The sequence below is a fragment of the Protobothrops mucrosquamatus genome, unplaced genomic scaffold (genome assembly GCF_001527695.2).
Source record: "Protobothrops mucrosquamatus isolate PMUCROS unplaced genomic scaffold, P.Mucros_1.0 scaffold181, whole genome shotgun sequence".
Taxonomy (NCBI): Eukaryota; Metazoa; Chordata; class Lepidosauria; order Squamata; family Viperidae; genus Protobothrops; species Protobothrops mucrosquamatus.
The window spans coordinates 2,612,945-2,614,210 of NW_015386540.1; the positions used below are offsets into that span (position 1 = coordinate 2,612,945).

The 1,266-nt window shown below is 33.1% G+C and overlaps 1 protein-coding gene across 1 annotated transcript in view; it reads right to left on the reverse strand.

Moving 5' to 3' along the window:
• Window positions 1-1,266, reverse strand: part of PSME4 (proteasome activator subunit 4) — an 82,211-nt gene that overhangs the window by 28,801 nt on the left and 52,144 nt on the right. Inside the window, exon 25 of the mRNA XM_015813675.1 lies at window positions 541-672. Within this exon, the coding sequence (XP_015669161.1) occupies window positions 541-672 (132 nt within the window). The remainder of the gene's footprint in view (window positions 1-540; window positions 673-1,266) is intronic.

Sequence of the window (1,266 nt, forward strand, 5' to 3'; positions counted from 1 at the left end):
AATATCTGTTTTTCATATAATCCTGTTATTTACAGAATATATAACATTCACAATTAAATTTTATCAGCTTAAGTTAAGGTCTCCTGAATTAGCAGTGGTAACTGTTTCCTGACCAGACAACTGCAGATGTTATTGGAAGGAGAGGACTTTAATTTTTTAAAACTTTTTTCTCTTGTAAGGCTACTGTGAGGCAAGGGTGCAATGGGGCCTCTAGGAAATAAAACCCATTCCTATGTCCACCCAAAGTCTGAAAAACAGCCTGAAATCATGCCACCAAAATCACGACTGCAAAATAGCTGGATTCCAGCAACATTCTTTCACACAGTGAGGAAGGAGGAGAAATTATCATCCACAGACTTCCTGATTCCTTTTGCACTCTTACTTTGAGAGGCATAAATATTACAACACCAAAAATAGGTCATTTGGGCAATGAATTTTGCCAATTTATTCTGGAACTCTAAGGGGACAAAAATAGTCTCTTTGGCTGAAGATTACACCTCCCCCATCAATGGCCATAAAGAAAATTGATAAATTCCTTACTTTAAATTGTTGCTGGGTGACACTGTACCCATCTGGCCTCAAAAACTCCAAAACCAAAGGAATGATGTCTCTGCAACAAAAGTTGTAAGTCCCCAAAGCTGTGAAAAAGGCTTGTTGAGCTTTGTTCCTGACCTAGGGCAAAAACACCATAGAAATTTGTACAAAAGCTAAACAGAGGACAAATAAGCTTTACTTTACAGTATATAGCGATTGGTTCTGAACAGTCTTATAATCTAAAAAAGCACCTATGCATTGTATATAATTTTCTTATAAGGCACCAAAACAACTTTTGTGAAATATGTTAAAAAAATTAAGAATTTTGTTCTGCATCTGCTTGTTTTTTGGTCTGATTCTTAATATTAGAAGGAACACATTCTGCATGGAATTCAATTTTGAGGCAACTCTAAATTGTAAATCACCTGGACAGACCTTAAGAATTTTATTGGCTTGCTTCTGTGAGTAGAAACCCACAACTGATGAGTAGAAATGAATTCTAAAAAATGTGTGTTGCTGCTGCAGATTAGAGCTATAATAATAATAATAATAATAATAATAATAATAATAATAATAATAATAATAATAATAATAATAATAATAATAATAATAATAATAATAATAATAATAATAATAATAATAATAATAATAATAATAATAATAGTAAAGTTGGAAGGGACCTTGAAGGTCATCTAGTCCAACCCCCTGCTCAGGCAGGAAACCCTATACCAT